This window comes from Myotis daubentonii, chromosome 4 (assembly GCF_963259705.1).
Source record: "Myotis daubentonii chromosome 4, mMyoDau2.1, whole genome shotgun sequence".
In the NCBI taxonomy this organism is placed as follows: domain Eukaryota; kingdom Metazoa; phylum Chordata; class Mammalia; order Chiroptera; family Vespertilionidae; genus Myotis; species Myotis daubentonii.
In genome coordinates this window covers 35,867,036-35,889,431 of record NC_081843.1, presented here as the reverse complement: position 1 = coordinate 35,889,431, position 22,396 = coordinate 35,867,036, and the positions used below count along the sequence as shown (strand labels likewise).

General features: G+C 56.6%; 2 protein-coding genes across 7 annotated transcripts; one reads left to right on the top strand and one right to left on the bottom strand.

The window, feature by feature from the left end:
* Positions 1-1,278: 1,278 nt before the first annotated feature.
* Positions 1,279-6,438, top strand: GNB2 (G protein subunit beta 2). The gene is made up of 10 exons (XM_059693628.1): positions 1,279-1,437; positions 3,683-3,828; positions 4,063-4,101; positions 4,208-4,314; positions 4,632-4,695; positions 4,779-4,941; positions 5,036-5,102; positions 5,381-5,582; positions 5,669-5,885; positions 5,966-6,438. Exons 2-10 carry the CDS (start codon positions 3,772-3,774, stop codon positions 6,070-6,072), a joined length of 1,023 nt encoding a protein of 340 aa, XP_059549611.1. The 5' UTR covers positions 1,279-1,437; positions 3,683-3,771; the 3' UTR covers positions 6,073-6,438.
* A 512-nt stretch (positions 6,439-6,950) lies between these two features.
* GIGYF1 (GRB10 interacting GYF protein 1) lies at positions 6,951-22,370 on the bottom strand. 6 transcript variants are annotated; one of them, XM_059693615.1, is made up of 29 exons: positions 22,228-22,368; positions 18,686-18,811; positions 17,334-17,562; positions 16,510-16,648; positions 16,361-16,419; positions 16,136-16,246; positions 15,912-16,041; positions 15,704-15,799; positions 15,459-15,570; positions 15,240-15,348; positions 14,814-14,854; positions 14,421-14,591; positions 13,942-14,195; positions 13,703-13,811; positions 12,819-12,953; positions 12,521-12,621; positions 12,162-12,333; positions 11,874-12,040; positions 11,678-11,778; positions 11,478-11,594; positions 11,258-11,358; positions 11,054-11,136; positions 10,809-10,949; positions 10,500-10,727; positions 10,080-10,264; positions 9,823-9,983; positions 9,568-9,731; positions 9,356-9,485; positions 6,951-9,258 (listed from the first exon to the last, which is right to left on the bottom strand). In XM_059693615.1, the coding sequence occupies exons 6-29, from the start codon at positions 16,168-16,170 to the stop codon at positions 9,206-9,208; spliced, it is 3,096 nt and encodes a 1,031-aa protein (XP_059549598.1). In that variant the 5' UTR covers positions 16,171-16,246; positions 16,361-16,419; positions 16,510-16,648; positions 17,334-17,562; positions 18,686-18,811; positions 22,228-22,368; the 3' UTR covers positions 6,951-9,205. The 6 variants fall into 6 exon arrangements, with proteins under 6 accessions (XP_059549598.1, XP_059549600.1, XP_059549601.1 ...); XM_059693617.1 differs by having other exon boundaries at positions 10,503-10,727; XM_059693618.1 differs by lacking the exons at positions 12,521-12,621; positions 12,819-12,953 and having other exon boundaries at positions 14,421-14,638.
* Positions 22,371-22,396: the final 26 nt, after the last annotated feature.

Sequence of the window (22,396 nt, the reverse complement as noted above, 5' to 3'; positions counted from 1 at the left end):
TTTCAGATGCCCTAGAGAGATGAACAAAATTGGGTTCTAGTCCTAGGCTGCTAGTTTTCTAAGTGACTTTAGGGAAGTCACTTTGCCCATCTGTAGATGGAGAGAAAATTGAAGTAAATTACCGGTAAGGTCCCTTCCAAGTTGTAACATTAAATTGACATCTATTACCTATTGCTAATATATCACTAAATTGGTAGATTCACATAAATGGAATTTATGCATAACTAAGAATGTGACTTTCTTCTTATTTTCTTTAAAATTTGTGCTTTGAAAACTATTTTAATGCCTATAATAGAGGCTAAATAAAAACTGTCTGCTTTGATACTTTACTTTTAAATTACATGAGGATTCAATGAAGGCTATTCATGTACTTGAACTTTCCAAAGCCTTTTCAAAATCCATGGGGATCTCATAACAATCCAAGGTGACTTGCAGGGCAGGTAGTTGTAAACACTCTCATTTTACAGAGGTGGAAACAGGCCTATACTTACAGTCTCATCCCTTTCAGGGGGATTCATGGAGAGACTAGTGTTACCATTGCATAGTAAAGTCGCTAAAGCTGTCTTGGTTCATATCTCTACTCTGCAGTCCTAGGAATCACTTCTGCTACTATAAAATGGAAACAATGCTAGTACTTAACGCCATCGTATTTTCGTGAGAAGTAAGTTAGCATGGAACTCAATAAATATGAGTTGTTAATACAGTGTCATGCAGACCTGTAAAAAGTTTTACAAAAGCCTACTTTGGTGAGAAACTGCCTCAGCAAGACCCTTCCCACGGCATGCCCAGCTCCCAAGGGCCCACAGCAGACCCATTTCTTCCTGCTCGGGGATTTTCAGAACTGCTGCCCCTTCCCTCTGCCTCCAGGAGGCCCAGTCCTGGGCGGGTCAGGATCTCCCAGCTCCGACTCCTGGGGAGGGGCGTGGTCTCATCGTTCGGGGGCGTGGCCAAACAGAGAAGCGGGGCGTGGCGCTTCCCTTCCCAGTCTGGAGCCACCCAATCCGGGAGTGGAGGTCACGTGACCAGAGAGCAGTTTCCCCCTCCCCTATGCCGATACCACCTCTTTCAGCCCCCGGGGGGATATCTTACTCCTTTTCGGAAAGCCAAGCATTAATTTGGGTCTGTTTTGCGTCGAAATAGTGTGGAGCCATAGCTTTGTTTTGACGGAGTCAATCTTTGCCCCTTAAATGGTGTTTTCCGTTCCGGCCTCCCCCCACTAAGTAGTTGGTCTCGCCCAGCCGGGCCCTGGGCGCGGCGGAGACGGCCGCGTCACTGGCAGGCGGGATCCCTCCGCTCTGGGGAGCACAGCGCTGGGCGGTTGAGTTGGGGTGATTGAGGAAATCCATCCGCGTCGCCGCCGCTGCCGCCTCCGCCGCGGAGGAAGACAGGACCTCCCGCGCTTCTCCAGCGACCCTTGGCAGAGTCCCACCGCCACAGGTACCTGCGCTGACTGAAGGAGTCCTCACACCCCCCAGCCCCAAATTCCCATGGGGGGTGGGGTGGGGACCTTTCTTCCTTCCGTCTCACGGATCTGGCCTCTTGGGAGCGGACGTAACTCCCCAGACCTCCCCTCCCTTCCTCTGGCCCTGTAGCTCCTAAACCCGGAAGGGGAACTGGGGACCCTCGCTCCAATAACGCACGCCCTCCCTGCACCATTAGGCCCCTTTTGCCTGACCCCCGGTCCCACCCGGGCTCCGCTTGCCTCTTGCTCCCTGAGAAGTGGGGGACAAAATCGGGGCTTCCTCTAGGCCCGTTCCGCCCCCTTCCCCCTCCCCTTCCCCAGTTTGCCCCTGAGTAGCACCCCTCGTGCCCTCCCATTTCGTACCCCCGGCAGCATTCATCTTGCAAAACTCCAGAACCCTCAGAGAGGCAGGCAAGGCCGCGAGGCCACCCTTCCCTTCGCCACGATCCTACCCTCGATTTGGGTTCTGCCCCTTTTCTGGCCCCATTAACTGGAAGGGAGTCCTCGGCACCCCGCTCCCTTTACCAGTCCTCACCCCGAGCCTAGCCCCCGGGAGCCCCCGCCCCCTGCCCAGATTTCTTTTGGGCAAAATGGAGGTCGTGGGGGCAGGAGGGCCAGGCCAACAGCGCTTCGCAGCGCGGTGCCGGCCTGCGCCTTTGAGCTGTAAGATCCGGGACCCTCCCCGTCCCCTTCCCTTCGCCTGGCCAGACTTGCGGGGGCGGGGGCACCACAGTTCCTCCTTGCGACCCCGGCTGTGTGTGCCCAGAATTCGGGGGACCCTGAGGGGGCCTGGAGGTTGTTGGGACTGAGGGCCGGGAGCATCGCCCCCGCCCCCGCCCCCAGCGGCTTCCTCCGGGCCGGCTTCCTTCTGCTCTGGCCTCTGGCGTTGCCATCCGGCCCGGGCTCCTGGCCGCTGGGAGGAAGGGGCTCTGTCAGGAGCTTGGGGGGGGGGCTTTGCTCCCTCCCCGCTTTCCCGGGGGGCACCCCTGGCACTGGCGTAGAAAGCTGAACTGGCCGAGGGGAAATGTCAGGGGGAAGAGGAACGCCTGGTCTGGGGGAAGTGGGAGCAGGGCGGGGGACGCCCGGGTCGCCCGGGCGCAGGGTGCTGGGCAGATCACACAGGTGCCCGAAGGGGGGGCAGGACTCTGGGCCCTGGAGCGGAGCCAGCCGGGCCCCGGGGGCCCCAGTGATGAGCCCGCGGACTGGGAGCTGGGGTGTCGAGGGCGCAGGGCTAGGCCGCCCTGGGGCCGCCGCTCGCGGCGCCTGGGAGAGAGCAGCTCCGCCTCAGGGCGGGAGCCCTCTCCTCGGAGCCCTAATTACTGGTGAGCGGCTCCCGCGGGCTTTCCGCAGCGCGCCGGGCGGGCGGCCTCGGCTCTGGCGGGAGCAGCGGCTGGAGGCTGCCCTCCCCGCCACCCTCGCCGCCACCTGCCGCGGGCGGGCAGCTAATGGGGTGCAGCCGGCCCCAGGATGATCCGGGGTGAGCCATCCCGAACCTATTAGCGCCCAATCGGCTTTTCCCAAATCCTGTCAACAGCCACCCTGGCCGGTTCTGGGGAGGAGCGGGAGGCTGGGTCGGGCGGGGGCGATGGGGTCGGGGGTGGGGTCACCCACCCTACAGGTCTCTGCCTGGGATGCGGTTGCCTTGGCAACCGGGCTAGGGTGGGGACACTTCACCAATGAGATGCTCTCATTCCGGGTGACGGTTGCCTAGGCAACCCCACGAACAGCCCAGCTGACCCCTCTCGTCTCCCCCCCTCCCCAGTCTAAGCTTGGGGGGTGTGTGCGGAGGGTGTGCGGCTTGTGGGGATGCATTTAAAGAGGCACCGCCCCTTTTAAAATGAGGTGCTAGTTGGGTGGTGCCTGTGTGGGCGGGGCGGACGCCTGGTCTGTTTTGAAGGGACTCTCCACCCCCTTCACCTCCCTCCCTCCCCCAGTTCCTGTCGCGGGAACCCGCCCGGGCTTCTGCCGAGGGAGGGGTTTCCCCTGCGCTTCCTCTTGCACTTCCCGCTTCGTTTCCGGGGGGCGGGAGGAAGATTGGGGAAGTCAGCTATTCCTAGGCCACATCTCCTGCGGCAGAGGCCCGCGTTCTGCTGGGGAGGCCGAGGCCACCGCCGCCGCCCTCTTTCCGCCCCGTGTTCACTCCTTCCTGTGCTGGTCAACTCTGCCTTTCCCCCCTTCTTCCCCGGGGCCTCGGGCCTGACGTCTGCCCTGCATCCCCAGGCCTCGGGCCAGCGGCGAGGAGCTGCCTCCCCCAGCCCCCTTCCCGCGGCCCCCAGCCGCCCCCAACCCCGCCCCACGGGCCCGGCGCCATGAGTGAGCTGGAGCAACTGAGACAGGAGGCTGAGCAACTCCGGAACCAGATCCGGGTGAGGGCCTGGCCGGCTGAGCTGCGGGTGGGGGACTGAATGGGCATGGCCCTGCGGCTGTGTGTGTGTGTACGCGCGCGCCCGCGCGCTGGGTGGGGAGGGGGTGTTCTTTATGTGTGGGGGTGTACCCTAGCCCTTTACTGTCTTATCCTCTCCACTCCCGTCTCGTGTGTTCTTTCCTTCCCCTCCCCCCTCATCTTCTGCCTCTCTGACTGGTTCTGCTATATATTACAGGATGCCCGAAAAGCATGTGGGGATTCAACACTGACCCAGGTGAGATGATCCCGGTGCTGGGCTTGGGGTTAAGGGAAGGAGCAAGGGTTTGAGGCATGCTGCTTAGTGGGCTCTGCCTTCTGACCCTGGCTGCCTCCGCCTCCAGATCACAGCTGGGCTGGACCCAGTGGGGAGAATCCAGATGAGGACACGAAGGACCCTCCGTGGGCACCTGGCAAAAATCTATGCGATGCACTGGGGGACAGACTCAAGGTGTGTGCGTGGTTGGGACTGAGCTTTTGTGTTTGCCCTTGGGCTGAGTTTATAGCAGGCAGTTGGAGTAGTGAGGGGCAGCCTTGCAGATCTAGGGAGATGAACAGGATGCCCATGTTGTGAGTATGTTTGGGAAGACTGTGACTCCCAGATATGTTGAGGGGATTGGAAAGAGGACCATACTGACAGGAACTTCTGGACTGTTGTTGGGAGTTGTCTCAGAAGGGCCTCCCACCAGATGGGACGCTGGTAAGAGTGTCCTTCCAGAGGGGGCTTCACACCCTGACCCCTGTCTCTCCCTTGCCACTTTCCAACAGGCTGCTGGTCAGCGCCTCCCAGGATGGGAAGCTCATCATTTGGGACAGCTATACCACCAACAAGGTAGAGGTGATCCTGAGGCTGGACGGGGCTGGGCTGCAGGCCCTGCCTGGTTTCTGACCCTGGGCATTGCCCCTCCTCCCTAGGTCCATGCCATCCCGCTACGTTCCTCCTGGGTTATGACCTGTGCCTACGCGCCCTCAGGGAACTTTGTAGCCTGTGGGGGGTTGGACAACATCTGCTCCATCTACAGCCTCAAGACCCGTGAGGGCAATGTCAGGGTCAGCCGGGAGCTGCCTGGCCATACTGGTAAGGGGGGCCTGGTAGGACATAGGCGCTGTTGGTGGGGTAGGGGCTGTGCTGCTCTCCCTTAGAGACCTGGCTGACCAGCCTTTTCCCCCAGGGTACCTGTCCTGCTGCCGCTTCCTGGATGACAACCAAATCATCACCAGCTCTGGGGACACCACCTGGTGAGGCCGTCATCCACACTTCCTGCCTGGGGGAACACTGCCCCAGTGCTTAGCATGTAGCACACACAGCCTGAGCAAGCGAGGGCAGAGCTCTTATTCTGAACATCTAGGCTCCTCCTGTGGTGGGGAGACAAGAGTAGGCTTCTGTGAGTCAGTGGCTCCTGATGCCCCTTCCCTGGAAGCTGTCAGGGCTGGGCTCACATGGTGGAGGGGTAGGGAGGCAAGAGTCCTCTCTGCCCTTCTCTCTGATCCCTTCCTTCTTCCTGTCCCCTCGCTAGTGCCCTGTGGGACATTGAGACAGGCCAGCAGACAGTGGCTTTTGCTGGACACAGTGGGGATGTGATGTCCTTGTCACTGGCCCCCGATGGCCGCACCTTTGTGTCAGGTGCCTGTGATGCCTCTATCAAGCTGTGGGATGTTCGGGATTCAATGTGCCGACAGACCTTCATTGGCCACGAATCCGATATCAATGCTGTGGCTGTAAGTTCTGGGCAGGCTGGCTGGCCCTTCTGCCAGGCTTCTGGCCCTGCTCTGTGCCCTTATTCCACTCTGGTTGTGTCCTGTAGTTCTTCCCCAACGGCTATGCCTTCACCACTGGCTCTGATGATGCCACGTGCCGCCTCTTCGACCTGCGGGCGGACCAGGAACTCCTCATGTATTCCCATGACAACATCATCTGCGGCATCACCTCTGTTGCCTTCTCTCGCAGTGGCCGGCTGTTGCTTGCTGGCTATGACGACTTCAACTGCAACATCTGGGATGCCATGAAGGGCGACCGTGCAGGTGAGACGTGGGTGCTGGGCTGAGATAGGCTAGGGCAGGGAACCAGGCCAGATGAGTTCTGATGTACCCCTCCCTCACAGGTGTCCTCGCCGGCCATGACAACCGTGTGAGCTGCCTCGGGGTCACAGATGATGGCATGGCTGTGGCCACAGGCTCCTGGGACTCCTTCCTCAAGATCTGGAACTAATAGCCCCAACCCCAACTGGGCCCGGCCAGGAGGGGCCTTGCCCACGCCCACACTACAGGCCGGGAGCTTTGGGGCTGGGGCACATGAGCCTCCCTCCCCTGGCCATAGGGCCTTGGGTCCCTGCTCCCCTACCCAGGTTTGGTTCCTCCCGGGGCCCCCACTGTGGAAATAAAGATGGGAATAGAATGGGGGAAGAGAGGCAGAAAGCCCTCCTTCTTTAGCTGCCCTGGGGTCAGGGCCTCATCCCCCTGGAGGGTCAGAGGCAGGAGGTAGAAACTCCAGGGGCTGGCTTTTTTAAAACTGGTTTTATTTTAATTTTTATTATATTTTCAGTTTTTCCATAAAGGAACCAATTCCAACTCTGTACCTGGTCTCTCCTCTTGCTTGTGTCTTCCTTACTTTGGGTAGGGCATATCAGCTCGGGGGTAGGGCAGTGATGGCGAACCTATGACACACGTGTCAGAGGTGACACGCTAACTCATTTTTTTTGGTTGATTTTCCTTTGTTAAGTGGCATTTAAATATATAAAATAAATATCAGATATAAATCTGTTTTACTATGGTTGCAAAGATCAAAAAGTTTCTATATGTGACATGGCACCAGAGTTAAGTTAGGGTTTTTCAAAATGCTGACACGCCGAGCTCAAAAGGTTTGCCATCACTGGGGTAGGGGGCCCAAGAGGAAATTGCACTTTTCCTTGGACCAAAGCTGGAGTCACAGGCAGGAATTTTTTCCCAGCAGGGTTGTATGTATTTATTCCTCCTAAACACACACAGCCCTCCATTCAGACTGACGAATCACACCATGTCCACAGTTCTTCTGAATTCCCAGTTCTGATTCCCCTCCTACACTCTTTCCCCAAGAAAAGATGCAGAAGCTGAAGGGAACACACACCAAGTTTTATTGGGGGTAGTATTTACAGGGGCAGGTAGAAGAGGGAGGAGTAACAGGGTGGGGAGATTTCGGGTACAAGGCAGACAAGGGGATACAGAAGGCCCCTGCACCTCACCCCAACCCCAAGAAGGGCAGGAGAGCAGCCAGGGCCCAGGAAGATGGGCTGGGAAAGGATAGCAATGGGGGGAATGAGTCCCTGGGCTTTGGAGAGCTCAGGGGCTTGTAAACATTGACCACTCTCAGAAGGGGATAGGGTGGGAGAGGGTTCCCCCTACACTTCCTCACAGGGTTAAGGCCTCTCCAGGCTCAAAGTCTCTTTAGCTAGGGAGGAGGGGAAGGAAGAGAGGGGAAGAGTGTTATCCCCCCTCCCCCTGCATTGGCTGCGGCAGGGGTGGGGGCAGTTACATTCAGTCACAACAGTACTCCCCCCACACCTCTAATGCCGCCAAATACTGGCGCAAGGAAAAGGGGAGCTGGGGGGCCAGCAGCAGCAAGACACTTCACCCTGGCCCATCACCCCCTTATTGCTTTAGAGAGAATATTGTCTTTTCACGGACGCTAACACTGTTGAAACCAGGGAGAAGCAGGTGGAGGGAGCCCCTCCACCCCTCAAGGCCAGCTTTATTCCCCCAACACTGACCCAGTTGCCACTTTGGTGCAAAAACAAACGAACAAACAAAAACAACCACTCCAAAACAAACAAAAAACGCATGGTCTCTCTGGGGATGGGTGGGGGGAAAAACTGGGGCCACTCCCCATTTCCCCAGGGCAGGAAGGAGAAATACATTCATGGAGGGGAGGCAGTGGCAGAATCCTGCCCTAATACTGCACTCTGAGCAGTGAGGTCAATAGGAGAAATTAGGTGAGAAACCCAAAAGATACAACAAACTTAAAAACACACACACACACAAATGAAGACAAACCCAGGCAGGTGATTGGGAATAGGTCCATGAGCAGAAGGACCACCTCCCCCTGACTTAGGCGAAACGACACATCTATTCTTGACCCCCCCACCCCCCCCACCTTACCCAACATTAAAAATGTATCAGGGGAGTAGGGAGGAGAGAAGCCACTCACTCCTCTCCAGTTTGGTCAATGGAGGGGTCAGGGCAGAGCTGGGTGGTCCACATCCCATAGCCAGCTGGCTACAGGTGGAAAGCTCCCTTCTAACAGCCGCCACACTGCAACCTGAAGCCCCAAGCTGTCCACTCCCTTGGCCTCCTGGGCCCCTCCTCTCACCCCCTTCACAGGAGAAATAGTCATTAAGTGGTGCATCTCTCCAGCCCCAGAAGGAACTAGTTTGCCCCACCTCACTCGAAGGGACGCAGCAGGGGCTTATGGCCCAAAGAATACATTCATGTGGCAAGGCAGGGAGCTGGGCTTTCAGCTTCACACCCAGTTCCCCTAATGGCAGTGGTGGGGGAAGCCCCTCACCAGGGCCAGAGTGGAAGTTCTGCTGTCCTGACAGCCAGATGAGGTTGGCACTGGCTGGCCCTCTGCCATCAATCCCGTCATCCACCTGGGGACGGGAGGTGGCCTGGCCCATTTGTGCAACTTTCCCCCAAAGCAGCAAAGCCAAGGGGCTCCTTTAGCCCCGACCCCAGACACCTCTGCCACAGTCACAGCAATAAGGGGGCCTTTCACAGCAGTCCGGCCGGTGGGGCTGAGGGGACGTCGCTGTGCAAACTGCTGGCACCCCAGCTTCCAGTTACCTCAGTGGCCCACCTGGCAGGGCAGGGAGGGTAAGTGCAGCCTTGGGGGCCAGGCAGGACAGACCGATGGGGCCATGTCCCCACTGCCCAAAAATAACAGTGTGTGTTTTCTTTCAGCCTCCTAACTTTTTTTTCTCATTGTTTTTCTTTTTTCTTAAAAAAAAAACAAAACACAACCCAACAAAACCAAAAACTCTGTGGACCTTCCATTGTCACCCCACAATCCCCAGAGGGGGAAGGGGTGCTTAGAGTCTAGTTTTTAACAATTACGTCTCTCCTAACGTTTTCTTCAATGTTTAAAATTTTTTTAAAAGAAAAGGAAAAAAAAAACCTTCCCCCCAATCTATTAAAGTGCCTCGTGGTGGGTGAGTTAAGGTGCATCGTGTGGTTTGTAACAAGTGCTGGGGACCCTGCCCCTGCTTCCTCCTATGCTCCTTGCTGGGAGCCTGCAAGCTGGGGACCCAAGAGTCCAAACTGCTGCTGTTGCCCCTGGCCTACAGCCCAGGGGGGCTGGTGGGACGGGCTGGTCAGTAGTCATCCACGCTCTCGATCTCACCAGAAGGTCCATGCAGGGAGTACCCTGAAGCCAGAAGAAGCTGGGTTTGAGCTTTCACCCACAGGTGCCTGCTCCAAGCTGAGGAAGGAGCCTCCTTACTGACCCCACCCCCAAAACATACCCAAGATGCTAGGGTCCGAGTGTAGCATTAGTGCCCTCCTCTTGGCCTTGCTGCCCTCCCCAGGGCCAAGTTTGGTGCTGTGGTTGGTCTGAAAGGCGGTCTGCAGAGAGCCGCTGCTCAACCAAGCCTCCTGCCAGGCAGCAGAAAGGGAGAGGGAGTCAGGAGGGTGCTGGGCAACCTCATCCTCACCTGCAGGGGATGCGAAACCTCACCTGCTGCTGTTGCCGTTGTTGGCTGGCTTTCTGCTTAGCCCTCCGTTCCAGGAATTGTTTGGCAAATTCTTTGGCTTCCAGCGTGTCCCCCAGGCAGGAACGAATATAATCGTGGACATCATAGGGGGATTCCACCTCTTTGAGGATCGCTACAGCCATGGGCACTATAGGGCAGGATGGTGGCTGTCAGGGCCCACCTGGTGCAAGGTCTGGCACCTCTGGCCCAGCCCAGCCTCCCAGAGTCTGCCCCTATACCATCCAGGCTGCCCGTGGTGCTCAGGGTGTGCAGCATCTGCTCACACCACTGGGTGAAGCCATCCTGGGGCCTGGGAATGCCCTGTAACAGCTTCAGCAGCTTCTCTTCCTCCTCTGTCTTTTTGCGCACAGGCCGACCAGACAGGTGGCTATACGAGTCACTAGGTTGGATAAAGATGGATTAGAGGCAAGAGATCAGTTCAGGTGTTCTCCATCCTTCCAGCCCCAGCCCAGACCCTGCAGGCCCTGGCACCCACCTGAGAGAGGGGCTGCTCCGGCTGTTCTTCAGGCCTAGGCTGCGGGCCAGGCTCCCGCTGCTCTTGATGGTGTCCTCCCAAAGCCCCAGGCCGACACTGCTGCCCCCACTCTTGTCGGGCCCGCCCCACAGCGGCCCAGACTCAGATACCCACTGGTTCACAGGAGTAGCGCCCAGGCCCCCAAGCTGGTATAGATGGCAGAAAGTCAGTGGCCCAAATAGGGAAAGAAAGCTAAGTGGGGAGGCTTGTAAGGACCACACAGAGGGGCAAAGTAAAGACCACATAGAGGAGAGATCCTTCAGTCATATAAGGACCAGAGCTCCCCACCCCACACCCAAGTCACCCCTGAAAGCTGACTGGAAGGGGTTCCTGCAGGCCCAAAACTTGCAAGTCAACCAGGGAAGGGCCCCGTGTGCTCACCACTCGGTGGTTGGGGGCCTGGGCCCGCGATGACTCCCGAGGCAGAGGCTGCTTATGCAGCTGTCGCTCGCTCTCCAACTGCAGTTCAAGCAGCGTCTTCATGGAGAGTCCTTGCTTGGCCAGGCCAGCCCACAGTGGGGGTGGGGAGCTGGGTGCAGGGGGCACTGGGACTGCGGCCACTGCCTGCTGCTGCTGCAGCAGCTTCAGTAGTAGCTCCTGTTGCCGCACCTGAACCAGTGAGACAGTGAGGGCCAGCAATCTGGCCCCAAGCTCAGGCCCAAGAAGCGGAGGGCTCAGCTGGGAACCCACCTGCTTGCGCCGAAACAACTCCTCTTCCTCCTGTCGCCGCTTCTGCTCCTCCTGTTGCTGCTGGCGTCGCTTCTCTTCCCGGCGCTTGCGCTCCTCCTCCTCCCGCTTCACCCTGAGCTCCACTTCTCTGCGCTCTTGGAACTGACAGTCAACAAGATCAGCCGTCAGACATGGGGGCACCCTGACTTCCCTGTCTCAGTTCGGCTCTTGACACCAAGGACTCCAGCCCCAGGATGCCTACTCACTTTATGTTGCAGCTGGAGTTGTTCTAGAATTGGACCCTGAGTCGAAGAGTTAATTGGTATGTCCCATAGACTGGCCTCACCGCCTGCAAGGGGCAAAGGCAGCTGCAGGAGGGCGCTCAGGCTCCCTGGACTGAAGCCACCTGGGGCGTAGGTGAAGCCCCTGAGCTCCCTACTTCCCCAGAGACTACTGGGCTGGACACACACCTGACTGTGATGAGGCTGAGGTATGTATATCCCAGAGGGAGCCTGAATCTGGCACCGACAAGGACCGGTTCATCGTCGGGAGCAGGTTCTGGTCCCCACTTCTGAGGAGCAAAGCACTGATTCTCAGCAATCTAAACCCATCTCCCCACTTTACATATCCTGAGGGCTCACACCTGCAGCCAAGCAGACTGAGATGTGACAGGCACAGCAACCCACAGACCTGGGGGGTTTGAGAGCTTGGAGCTGCTGCAGGAAGGTGGTGAGCTGCTGCTGCTGCGGGGGCGTCAAGTCCCCCAGAGCCACCTTTTCCCGGAGCCCACACTGCTGGAGGGGGCGGCTGTGGAAAGGAAGACAGGCGTGAGGAGGCCCGCCCATATAACCCACGTCCATTCCTGTGTACAGGTCCTCCTGGGCCGGTACCTGTTGACCAGCTGAAGAAACTGCTGGTGCTGCAGTTGCTGGTACAGAGCCGCGGCTGCCAGCTCCTGTTGCTTCTTCAGCCGCTCCTGGTCCATGTTTCCCTGAGCAAGGATGAGCGTATTCCTTGTTATGCTCCACACAACCGGCTGACATCTTGCCTCACCTCCCTGCCTCGCCCAAAGGTGGGTATGCTCACCAGCAGTGGGGGTGGTGAGGGCCCGGGGGCAAAGGGGACACGACCCCACATCTTGATCACCTCACCAAGTGGCTGGAAGCCCTCATCACAACCACGTTTCACAAGCAGGGCCATGGAGAAATAGCCCGCCTGGAACCACTCTGCCATCTCCTGTGTTGTAAAGGGGCCTAGACAGGCAGAAAGAGGGCTTTAGTCAGAAAGGTATGCCAAAGGAACCCTGAAAGAGAATGATGGTGTGCCACCACCCCTAACAGCCCCTCCTGCATGCCCCCTACTCCCCATGGGCACCTTGGATCTCTCCCTGTGGGTCCTTGTAGAACCATTTTCGGGCCGCACCATGGCTGAGGGGGAGGGCAGTGGCAGCTGCAGAGTGTCGCAGGCCCTGGGTGTGCATGGCAGCCGTGAATTGCTCCTCCTCCAGGGAGCTGTCTTGCAGGGATGCCACAAGCTTCTCTGCCTCCTGGGAGCCCAGGGAGAGAGGGAAGGCTCAATTGCCCAATCTCACAATAGCAGGACAGGGCCGGGGCTAAGGTCAAGCGAGGGTGAGCTAGACACAGTAGGACAGATGGGGAAGAGCATGGTCGGGGCAGACAGACTAACCATGGCTTTCTGTCCCCTGTAGGGGAGGAGCCCTGCCCCCACCCAACCTGCTGCAGGTGCTTGAGGCCTTCATCATCTTCCAGATCTCCAGGCGGGCCGGGGGGTGAGCCCACCCCAGGACTCAGCTGCATGCCCCTCAAATCATCTCCTGGGAGCAAAGGAAGGTGGAATGGAGGGTCCAGAGAAAGTGCCAGACAGTCCCCTACCCACCCTTTCTAGAAAAGCAGGCTCTACGCTAGCTCTCACACAAACACCCGTGCACCACCCTCCCATAAGGAAGAGGCAGGTTTTCACCACCAGCCCTGGGTTCCAATGAAAGGGCAGCCCCACCCTCTGGTTACCCACCTTCAGTAACTGGCAGGTCTTTCTCCACAGAATCACCTCCTTCCCCATTAGCTCCCCAGAGTGGACCCAAGGTAGCCAATGGGGACGGAGAGCTGGACTTCTCTGAGGGTGGCAGTGGGGTCAGTTCCTTCCCACCTGAAAAAGGGTAATCACCAGACTTCAAAACCAAAGAGCCAGAAGTCCTTAAAAATAGCACAAGCCCTCTATTTGTGTCCAGATCTTGGGCTTCTAGGTGGTCCACCAACATAGCCCTGGTCATCTCAACATTCAGTAACTCAACACCACAAACTCCGCTTTGCACACTTCCTTTTTTCCGCTCTAATACTGGACACTGGCACGTGTCCATGGCACTGTCCAGGGCTGTATGCACAATACCATAAATTTACTACTATGTTCTACAGACTCTTCAAGGGATTTGCAAAGGTCTTTTTTTAAAAATATATTTTTTATTGATTTTTTTACAGAGAGTAAGGGAGAGGGATAGAGAGTTAGGAACATCGATGAGAGAGAAACATCGATCAGCTGCCTCCTGCACACTCCCTACTGGAGATGTGCCCGCAACCAAGGTACATGCCCTTGACCGGAATCGAACCTGGGACCCTTGAGTCCGCAGGCCGACACTCTATCCATTGAGCCAAACCCGTCAGGGCTACAAAGGTCATTTTGATCACGCTTGATTTTCATATGACACACTGCCTTTAAAATACAGCCCTGCTGTTTCTGGGTTCCTTCCCACACCTGTCAGTACCTGCTTTTCTGGAGTTTCTAAGCAGCCTTCTTGTAAAGGTGAGTGGACAGTCAGTACCCAGCCTGGTGAGGGAACCCTCTGCCCACCTAGCCCAGTTCAGGCTCTCAGGCCTTCTTATTCCACCCTACAGGCTTACCTGCCTCAGGTCCCTCCTCATCCAGCCCTTCGGCAGGCTCTTCCTCCTCTTCCTCCAGACCCTGGAAGTCAAGCTCCTGCTCCTCAGGAATGGACTCCTTGGGGCCCTTCTGCATGGGATTAGAGAATACAATGGGAGGTGAGGGGGCAGAGGATAAACAGGTGGGAGTAAGAGGACCCCATCAGGGCAGGTTCCCACCAATCTCTAACAAAATCCTCCCCTGGCCGCCTCATGGATACCTTGAGAGGCAAGAAGGCTCCAGAGGCATCGAAGGTGCCCATTTCTTCATCCTCATCATCCAGGCACCACTCTGGGAGCCCATCCTTGTCATCATCAAAGCCATCAGGCCCTCGGCACCTCCGGAGGTGAGAGCTGCTCCCCCCACCCCGCCCATCCTCTTCACCACACCCTCCTCGATCCCCTCGCAAATCAAATTCAAACTTGCGACGGCGGTCCCCATGTTCCCGCCAGCCAGCCGAGCGGGGGCCACCATCTGTGCAGGAAAAGTCAGAAGGAGAATCAGTATCCCAGTCGAGCCAGAGGCTCCTCTTCCGCTGCCCACAGGACCCCTGGGACTGCCGGCACTTCCAGGACTTCTCCCCCACCCTCCTCCCTCAAGAACACTTTTAGTTCCCTCCACCTGGCCATGAAAGCCCCCTGCATGGGTCGCTCTTGCTGCTCCCCACCCCCTACAACACCCATCTAGCCCCAATCTCACCAGGGCTGGATGAACGCCAGCGGTCACCATCTCGCCGGGGTCCTGCCCCAAGTCTCCAGCTGCCCTCCTCCTCTTCCTCTTGCTCCTCCCGGAGAGAACGCCAGTTCTCGCTATCTGAGCGGGCATGTTCCTTCCTTGGACCAGCCCCTCCCTCCTCAAACCCGGATCGTGCTTAGGGGCAGGGGAAGACACAGTCAGCAGAGTGGCAGCCACAGTCCCTGGAAGACTCTTTCTATAATCCTCATTGACAAAGAGGAGCCCAGCTCCAGATTCTCTTGCCCCACCCCGCACCTTCCCCAAGAAAGGCCCCCCTCACTGGGGCCACCCATTTCCATTTCCCCCCACCTCTCAATGACCTTCAGGGCCTGGAACCTCCCTCACCACTATCCATACCTCCATCCCTCCTGGCCGACTTCTCAAACCGCCTCTCGCCTCTGCAGGAGGGAAAGGTGTTGGTCAAAGGAGGACAGCTTCCCAACCCTGACTTTGAGGTCTCTGCACACCTGTCCATTCTGCTCTGAGAAGGAGGGAGGGAGGGAGGGGATGGGAGACTAGGATAAGGTCGGACCTGGGAGGGAGCTCAAGGGGGCACACAGAACCGAAGGTCACAGAACAAATGGGGACTAAGGAAATCATAAGGAAAGGGCAGGGCTGCAGGGGTCAGAGGGCAGAGAGCGCAGTTGCTGACCAGGGCTTATTTGATTATTCTCCTGCTGCTCTGTAATGACAAAGACCTAAGCCTTTCTTCATGGGATCCTAGATCTTAACCCTAGGGCTTCTCTCTGCTCTGCCTCTATGCCATCTCCTTCCAGCCTGCACCTGTCATCCCAACTCTGGCTACGCTGGATCTCCCGGGGGTTTCGACCAAAGGCCCCGTCGCCTTCTTCAATGCTTCTTTGGTAAAAGCAACTGTCACCACGGCCACGACCTGGAACAGGAATGAGCTGCACATAGGAAACTTGCCAGATCACCTCTGCACATCTTCAAACCACAGGCCCCCGCCACCTGCTACCCCCGCACATGTTATCAGCCCCCTACCTCGGCTCCGAGTGCTGCCCCTGCCACGGGAGGCGCCGCCTGGGGCGGGGCCAGCCCCTTTCCCCATCAGCCTCAGCACAGCCACACTGTTCACTGACAGGGAGAAGTTTCTCTGAGGAGGGAGCCAGGGGTGGGAGTGAGGACCCAGGTACCTGACTGCCCCCACCCTGTCCAGAACTGTACCCTCCACCACCTGTCTTCCCAATCCAGCCCTCCAAGATGGAGCTCCAGTGCCCTAGCCCCACCTGCTCCTCTTCGGTCAGAGGCTCCAGGGCCAGGGGCTGCAGTGGCTCCTCCTGTAGCACCGCAGCAAATTCCTTGTCCTGCAGCTCATCGGGGACCTGTCAATCAGGGCAGGAGGGCCGAGATACCACATGCTCCTGGGAACTCTCCACTGACTAAGGACAGACAGGCAACTGGATCACGTACCCTCCCCTACACCCACCCTCCCACCTTGTTCTCCTTGACGTAGAGAGCCAGCATCTCCTCTCGCCCATATCGATAGTCAGCCAGCTTGTACTTGGGCATAGCAGGAGATGGGGGCGGGGAGGCCACGCTGCCACCACTAGAAAGTGCCCTCAGCCTAGAAAAGGGACACAGGGAAGAAGAAAGACCAGAGTTTGAGCAGCTCTATTCTTTCTGGCTTTCCCATGCCGCCCAAAGCATATCCGTCTCACCACTCAGGCCCAAAGTTGAGGGTCTCTGCTGCCATCGTGGAGCTGGGTGTGTCCTAGAGATCAGAGGAGATGAGCAGGGGTGGGGGCACCTGGAGTTCACTCTCCAAATACCTGTGAAGGCAGAGGGGACGCCGGGCATAGAGAGAGCACACCCAGATAACCCTAGAGGATGGTTAGTAGGTCCCCACCTTGGTGGGCATAGTAATGGGTTCTAAAAGGACTCACCTAAACCAGCCACGTGCCACTTATACCATGAGCTAACCAGGGTCACGGCAGGGGAAGACCTAGGGGTAAGGTAGAAAACAGGGCAGCTAGGGCCCTTCTGTTTCTGCAGGGGTGCCCTCCCTTGCCCCAGACCCACCTCACAGCCTTACTCTGGGCAGCAGGTAGAGTACGGACCAGCCTCTCTTCAGGCAGAAGCCTATGCTGGAGTGAACCAGGGGCCCCAAGCTACTGGATGTTGGTCTGACCACAGTGGTGCCCAGGGAGGGACCTTCACATCTGGGGAAAATCCTTAATGAGGGGAAGAAGGCGGGTTAAATTAATGGGTCAGACGGGTCTCCCTGCCTGTGGCCTACATAATGGTGACTATTGCCTCTCCTCCCTCTCCTCTCTGTCCCCCATGTTTGGTCCCACGAACAGTTAATTCACCCAGCAAAGCCTGACCGAGGTACTGGAGGTGGGCAGAGAATACTCCAGGCACCTCTCTAGGTCTCAGCACTCTGGCTGCATGGCATAGCATTCAGGAAGGGGGTGGTTAAGGTTTGCATGGACATTCAGGACAAAGATAAAACAAAATAACCAAACAAATAAAAAACCAACTGAAACCACAAATATTGCAGAGAGAAGAAAGGTCAGTTATGAAGAGAAGGATTAGAAATTAATCTGGGAGGAAAATTATTTTCCTTCTGAAAAATTTCAGAGCTTGCTGCGTGGCAGCTAGAACCCAGAGACTCAGTTTCAAGAGAAACCCAGTACAAGGGAGTGGGGTGGGGATGCTATCCCAGGACACAGGTGGGCACATGCTGAAGGCTTCATGAAGGCAAGTCCAGCCAGTGCACCCATGGCTGGTTTACCAAATAGGAACCAACACCCAAACCCCTTCTTCTTCCCAATCAGGGAGAATCCAAACCTAAGTAAAATGAGCCAAGAAGGGAACCAAGTTATGATGATACAAGTTGGGAAGAAGGCCTCTCACCATAAAGTCCAAATAAGCTCAGAGTTACTGAGGCTGACAGAAGTGGCGGCGTTGGCAGTGACCTGTCCCTCTAAGGACCGATAAAAGATGCTCTCAGCAGGCAGCTCATCCCTGGCAGTTCCGGGCAAGCAGGGTCTCAGGTGGCTGAGCAAGGATTCTCTCACTGGTTGGGAAGAAGGCTGGACTGGAGTGCCCCCACAATGCCCATTAACTCCAAGACTCCACAACTCTGGGAAGGAAGAAGAAGGGTTTTTACCAGAGGGGCCAAGGGGCAGAGGCTGCATACCAGAATATAAAACTCTAGAACAGACACAGTACCCACTCCCAGAATCCCAGCATCTCAGGATGAAACGGAGCTTTTAAGACCAGCTAGAATGGGCTGACCTCTCCCAGCACGGGCATCTCTTCTACAACTGCTCTGGCTGGATATTCCTGGTGACGGAACACGATACGGCACACACGGCCGTCAGAAGACAAGTCTGTTGAAAAGCTCTTCCCTTCATGGAATGCAAGTAAGCCTCCCAGACAGCAGAGTAAGGTTACTTCTTTCAATGCTACAACCATTATGCGATCTGGACAATGGATGAACCTTAAAGACTGTGCTAAGTGAAACAAGCCAGTCACAAAAGAACAGACACTGTATGATTCCTCTTATATGAGATTCCTAGAGGACTCAAATTCAAAGAGAGATGAGAGTAGAATGGGGGTGGGGATCTGGGGCAAGAGGAGATGTTTAATGGGTACAGAGTTTCAGCTGAAATGGGGCAAATGAAAAAGTTCTGGAGATGGATGGTGGTGATAGCTGAACAATGTGAATGTATTTAATGTTGCTGAACTTTGCATTTAAAAATGGTTAAAATGGCATATGTTATATTTTACCACCATTAAAAAAAAAAAGGTTTAAGGAAAACAATAAAAGGCATTTGGGGATAGCTATCACAAACTTAAGTCTTCCCCATTTTAAGAAAAACACCTCAAATTCCTTCAAACAAATCTTAGGAGAGGCTGTTCTGAGCCTCCTCCAGTTCACTCCAGAATAGCCCATCTTCTAGGGCAGTGGTTCTCAACCTTCCTAACGCCGCGACCCTTTAATACAGTTCCTCATGTTGTGGTGACCCTCAATTTCACTGTTACAAATTGAACATAATTAAAGCATAGTGATTAATCATAAAAACAATATGTAATTATATATGTGTTTTCCGATGGTCTTAGGCGACCCCTGTGAAAGGGTCGTTCGACTGCCAACGGGGTCGCGACCCACAGGTTGAGAACCGCTGCCCTAGAGGAACAAAGGAGTCCTGTGGAATGGAAGGCTGCTATGGGGAGAGGGGAACAGAAAAGGGACAACTCACCCTGCCACCCCGCCAGGGAGTGGGGCAAAGGCGGCACTCCTTGGTGCTTTCCACAGCTGCCTTTGCCTCTCTGTCCTGTATGAGCAAAGTGAAGAAAAACGGCTCCCAGTGTGAGAAGCAAGATATCTGCAGAAGCAAAATGAGAAGCAGTCAGGGGTCGGGGTGGGGAGCATCGGAACAGCTGGAGAAAAAGGCCAAGACTCCAGGAGGAGAATCTGGTCCCAGAGCTGGTAGCTGACTGGCCCTTCCTTGCCAAGCAGCACGCATGCCTCCCATAATTTCCACTCTTCTAAATAGGCATGTATCTTTCCACATGCTTCCTCGAAGCCAGCAGTTCTCAACTTGGGGGAAGGGACGGGGAGACATGTGGCAAAATCTGGAGACATATTTGGCATCCCTGGAAGGTGCTACTGGCATCTAATGCGTAGAGTCCAGGGGTGCTGCTAAACATCCTCTAATGCATAGCACAGCTTTCCACAACAGAGAATTAGCTGGCCCTAAATGTCATTATTGCCATGGTTGAGAAACCCTCCTCTATGCCACAAGCAGAAGTAATGCCTATTCTCTGTTTATAGAGAAGAATGAAAGACCAGAGAAACCAAATTTATTGAAGTTCATTCTCCCCAATGAAGAGCAAGGAAATAATTCCCTAATTACACTGTCCCATGAGAGAAATCTGAAATCCTGCCAGGAGGGAAATCCTTGGGAAAAACCTAGGTTTTAAAAAAAATTATCCCAAGTTTCTCTATTACAAACTCTCAAAGCCAAGCATTTGGATTCCTTCCATGGAAGGGTGGGAGTCAGCAGGCAGAGTAGTGGGGACAAGGCCTTTCCTGGCTGCGTGATCTCAGGATCGCCTCAGCAGGGGTGGGCAAACTTTTTGACTGGAGGGCCACAATGGGTTCTTAAACTGGACCGGAGGGCCGGAACAAAAGCATGGATGGAGTGTTTGTGTGAACTAATACATGTTAACACTGCTGCTGGTGAAGGAGCGGAGGGGAGAGCAAGAGAACCCTCCGCTCTTTCAGCTCCGCAGGCCGGATAGAACAGCCGAACGGGCCGGATCCAGCCCGCGGGCCGTAGTTTGCCCATGGCTGCCTCATAGGCTCCTTCCAACTTAGCCCCCACCCCTCCCCTGCCTGCCTCCTCTACCAGCTCCTCTTTCTCAGGCCTCAGTATACCCTCACTCTCCTGGCATCTGAATTATTACTATTAAAAGGCTGCCCCCTGCTGGAGTCATGGGGACAGGACACACTGATCCTGGGTGCTCACAACAGGCGTGAAGGCACAGGAGGGGAGCCTGTTCTGGGGTTCAGAATTCTCAGGAGAAGGTAAAGATCCAGAGAATAGGCAGTCCCAGTACACACTAAGCCAAGAACATCACTTCCTCATTCCATCACCCCTAAAATTAGTCCCAATCCAAAGCAATGTGCCTTGGCACAGAAAGGTACCACTATTAACAGAAGTAGAATCCCAAATTCCCCAACATTTGAGAAACTGCCCAGCCTCAAGCCTGTTGGAGGTGACTCCGCCCTTTGTCAGGATGGAAAGATTCTCCCTGCATGGTAAATGAGAACTCTCTGAGGCTTAAAAAACGGCGCAAGCCCTGGCTGCTGTGGCTCAGTTGGTTGGAGCATCGTCCATGCACCAAAAGGTGGCAGGTTCCAATTCCTGGGCAGGGCACATACTCAGGTTGTGGGTTTGAGCCCCCATCCAGGCACATGCAAGAGGCAACTGATCAATGTTTCTCTCTCTCTCCCTTAAAAAAAAAAAATCAATAAGAATGTATAAACACACACACACAAACACACAGCGTAAGCCCAATCCTCTTGGCTGGTCAGCTATCCGAGCTCTATACTCTCTGAACTATCCTGACAAATGCGCAGCATGTCTACCAGTTAAGTTTTTAAAGCACTTTCACACGTTAACTCATTTGATCCCTTCTGCCCACTTGCCCAGTCTTGGGCTCCTGCCAGGGAAAACAAGGAAGAGAGGCTGCAGCTGCCTCAGGAGGGCACCCAGAAGTCCCTAGACACCCTATCCAGACTGGAGAACCACCCCAAACTCTCAAGCAGACTTTGTGAGTTTTAAGCCATTTTACATTTCTTGTTAGAATTTTCTAAATCCTTCACATGGCTGCCAGCCTCTTCTCACCTCTGCTCTAAAGTGGGTCTATTTTTTTCTATTCCAAACTCCAACCACAGACGTAAAATGGAGGGCAAACTGGGGCCCTTTAACCCATCAAATCACACACAAAACTAACACATCCACTGGCTGAAAAAACCAGACCAGGGGTCTAAGCACACAACTCACTTGACTGTAGCCACCCTATGGTACCTGGATCCCAGGCCACGGCAGCAACACCAAGTCCAGATCGGCCCAACCATTCCCAGTGACACGCTAGACCTACGATGCAGGAACTAAAGCTGGAGCCGGAGTCGGGGTCGGTGTCCTGGGACTGCACCGGGAACAGCGCAGATGAAAGAACCAGAAAGCAAACTCCCACACGCCGAGAACCGCACAGGGGACCGGCCTGCTGGTACCCACGCTGTTTCAATTGCAGAGGCAAGTTGGGGGCTCTCGCGGGGGAGCGAAGCTGCAACTGGCATGTGGGCTCGAAGGCGCAGCGGAGAGGCCGGGGACCGTTGGGAAAGCGGTCATGAGAGGCAGGAGGGGAGTGAGCCTGGGGTGGCTGCGGGAAGAACCGGCCAACAAGTACTGATGGAGCACCTCCCAGGGACCACCTGGTGGACCAGACCTGGAGGCTTCCTGGGAATCCCAGGGATGACTGGGTAAGAGGTAAGAAGTGAGGATCGCCTTAAAGTTAACTTGAAAGAATAAGAAAAGAAAAGGCGGTGTGACGGGGCTCGAGCCGGGGAGCTGCTGCATCAGGGGAGACGGGCCGGGCCGGGCCGGCATCAGAAAAGACGAACGTGTGGAACGCACCGGGCACCGGAGGAGGGAGACCCCATGACCAAGCACTAACGTCGCCGGCGGGAAGCAGGTTCAGGTGGAGACCCAGGGGAGGAAAGGGCTGCCACGTTAGCCAGGGTGCAAGGCTGGGACCCAGACCCGCAGGGCCCAGCGAATCGCAGCGCGAACCCGGAGGCGCGCCGAGGCGTCCCGGGGGGCGAGCGGCAGGCGGGTCCGCGGCGCCGAGCGGGGCTGGCGGAGGATGCTGGCGGGGGCAGGCCTGGGACCCCCGGCGGGTTTTGGAGGGGTCGGCGGACGACCGTTAGGAGCGCGGGGGTGGGAAGGAGGCGGGCCGGCCCGGAGGACAGCGTGCCCTTCAGGGAGGGGCGCCAGGTGCCCGGGGCGCGGGCAGCCGCCCCCCGGGACGGACGGCAGCGCCGGAGGCCGCGCCGGGGAAGGGGCCGCCAGGGGGGCTGGGAGGCGGCCGCACCGGTGGCAGCGGCCTGAGAGCCGCCAGGGAAGGTCCGTGCCGGCAGCCCGCGCTCTGGCTCTGGCTCCGGCAGGCTCGGCGCGGCCGCCTCGGCGTCGGGGGCGGGCCTGCCCCGGGCCGGGGGCCGCCGAGCGCTTACCACGGCTGGCGGGAGGCGCGGGGCTCCGGTCGCGGGGCGCGGGCGGCGGCGGCGGGCGGGCGGCGGGCGGCGCGCGGCTGGCTGGGGGCGGCGGAGGCGGCGGGGGAAGGGGCGCTGGCGCTCCCGCGGTGGCCGCTCCTCTCTGTTTGTGTTTGTAGCAAGATGGCTG